The following is a 1,678-nucleotide window of genomic DNA, read 5'->3' on the forward strand; positions in this document are numbered from 1 at the left end:
GGAGCCAGATGAAAAGGTCTGAAACAGGCCATACATGTTCTTGACCCAGACAGACCCCAGTTTAGGCAGGAAGTCTTCCACTGGGGAAGACATGATGAGCAAGGTGGATCTTATCTCTCACCACATCCTGAATCAGTTTGTACAGACGGAACCCCAACCCTGATTTAACAGACTGAGATAACGTTTTATGAACATTCTTTCCCTGCTGTCTCTCATGACAGAGATCTGAGAGAAACCCCTCCCTACTGAAGTCTGGTGAGAACCCAGAGGCCAAAATGGAGGCTGATTAACAGGCATCCCAAGCAGTGACTCAAACCATCGGCAATTTCAGAAGAAGCTCATTATGATGACTCTACAATTAGGACCTTGGCCCACGTGGCCAGTCAGTCCTTCAGAAGACTGCACCAAGCACTATATAAAAGTCCTTACCTTGCTGGGCTCCACAGTCTGCATCCTTTGCTGAGTCTTGCTGAAGATCAGGTGAGTGGGTCATCTATGCCCTCTTTCTCCCTGGCTGCTCTGTCTCTTGGAGACTTCTCTTCTGGCTGTTCCTTGGACTCTACTTTCTTCTGATTTTTGTAGCAGTTTGCCATTTCTTGGACATCTCAAATCATCCTATCTGATCTCTCTATCTAGTCTCACACTTAATTTTTCAAAAGAATTAGGCTAGGGGAAGAGAAGGAAAAGAACTGTAGTAAGACTGGGGTTTGGGGTTATGGATATTCAGATAAAACTATAAGAATAATTCCCACCTAGGACGAGAATGTCAGAAGGCCCTGAGGTAAGGATAGAAAAGTCTCCACTCTCTACCTTTCACCTCCCAGGCCCCAACCTGATAATTTTAATGCAGGTAATTTCAAATCTCATCTTTATTTCAGGTTCTGAAAAATCACCTGAAGATGTCCTTTAATGAGCAGCAATGCAAGCAGCCATGTGTGCCCCCTCCGTGTCTTCAAAAGAACCAAGAGCAGTGCCAGGCAAAGGCTGAGGAAGTGTGCCTCCCTCCAAGCCAGGACCCCTGCCAAGAGAAGTGCCCAGCCCAAATTCAGGAGGTGGGTCTTCCTCAATGCCAGGAATTAAGCCAAGAAAACTATCCACAGCAAGGCCAAGATCCATGCCTATCCCCATGCCAAGACCAATGCCTTCCTCAGTGCATGGAGCCGTGCCAGGAGCTATCCCAGACTAAATGTGTAGAAATTTTCCCACAGAATTCCCAGGAGAAGTGCTCTCCCCCTGGCAAGGGAAAGTAGCTGCTCATTGGGCCATCTAGGGTCAAGAAGATGGCCAACAGATGAAAACCCAACTCTAGCCCATGCTAAGTTCTCCTGTAGTTATTTTTATGTGCAATGTAGTTTCTCACCTCTTGGCTTTCTCAGTATTCCAGGACTTAATCTGCATCTCTAAAGACAGTTCTCTCTGTATTTCATCAGTCACTGTGAATAAGTATTGTTTTCAGCAGTCTGGTGGAAGTTCTCAAATGTGGAAATGGTGTGGTTACCAGTGGAGACTACAGAAGCCTAGCACAGCTCCCTTGGGTCAAAAATTCACCCAGCCCTGGGTGCGTACCAGCCAAGGATGTCTTCATTCATCTTTCAGTGTCATACTGGAAACCAGCTGAGTTTCAACGGACATTGCACTTACCACCACGACAATGGGTATTTAGAAGAAGAGGTTGGTG

The 1,678-nt window shown here is 46.4% G+C and overlaps 1 protein-coding gene across 1 annotated transcript; it reads left to right on the forward strand.

Annotated features, from left to right (window-relative positions):
- Window positions 1–899: 899 nt before the first annotated feature.
- PRR9 (proline rich 9) lies at window positions 900–1,250 on the forward strand. The gene has a single exon (XM_049880514.1). It carries the CDS (start codon window positions 900–902, stop codon window positions 1,248–1,250), a length of 351 nt encoding a protein of 116 aa, XP_049736471.1.
- The last annotated feature ends 428 nt before the right edge of the window (window positions 1,251–1,678 follow it).

This window comes from Elephas maximus, chromosome 3 (assembly GCF_024166365.1).
Source record: "Elephas maximus indicus isolate mEleMax1 chromosome 3, mEleMax1 primary haplotype, whole genome shotgun sequence".
In the NCBI taxonomy this organism is placed as follows: Eukaryota; Metazoa; Chordata; class Mammalia; order Proboscidea; family Elephantidae; genus Elephas; species Elephas maximus.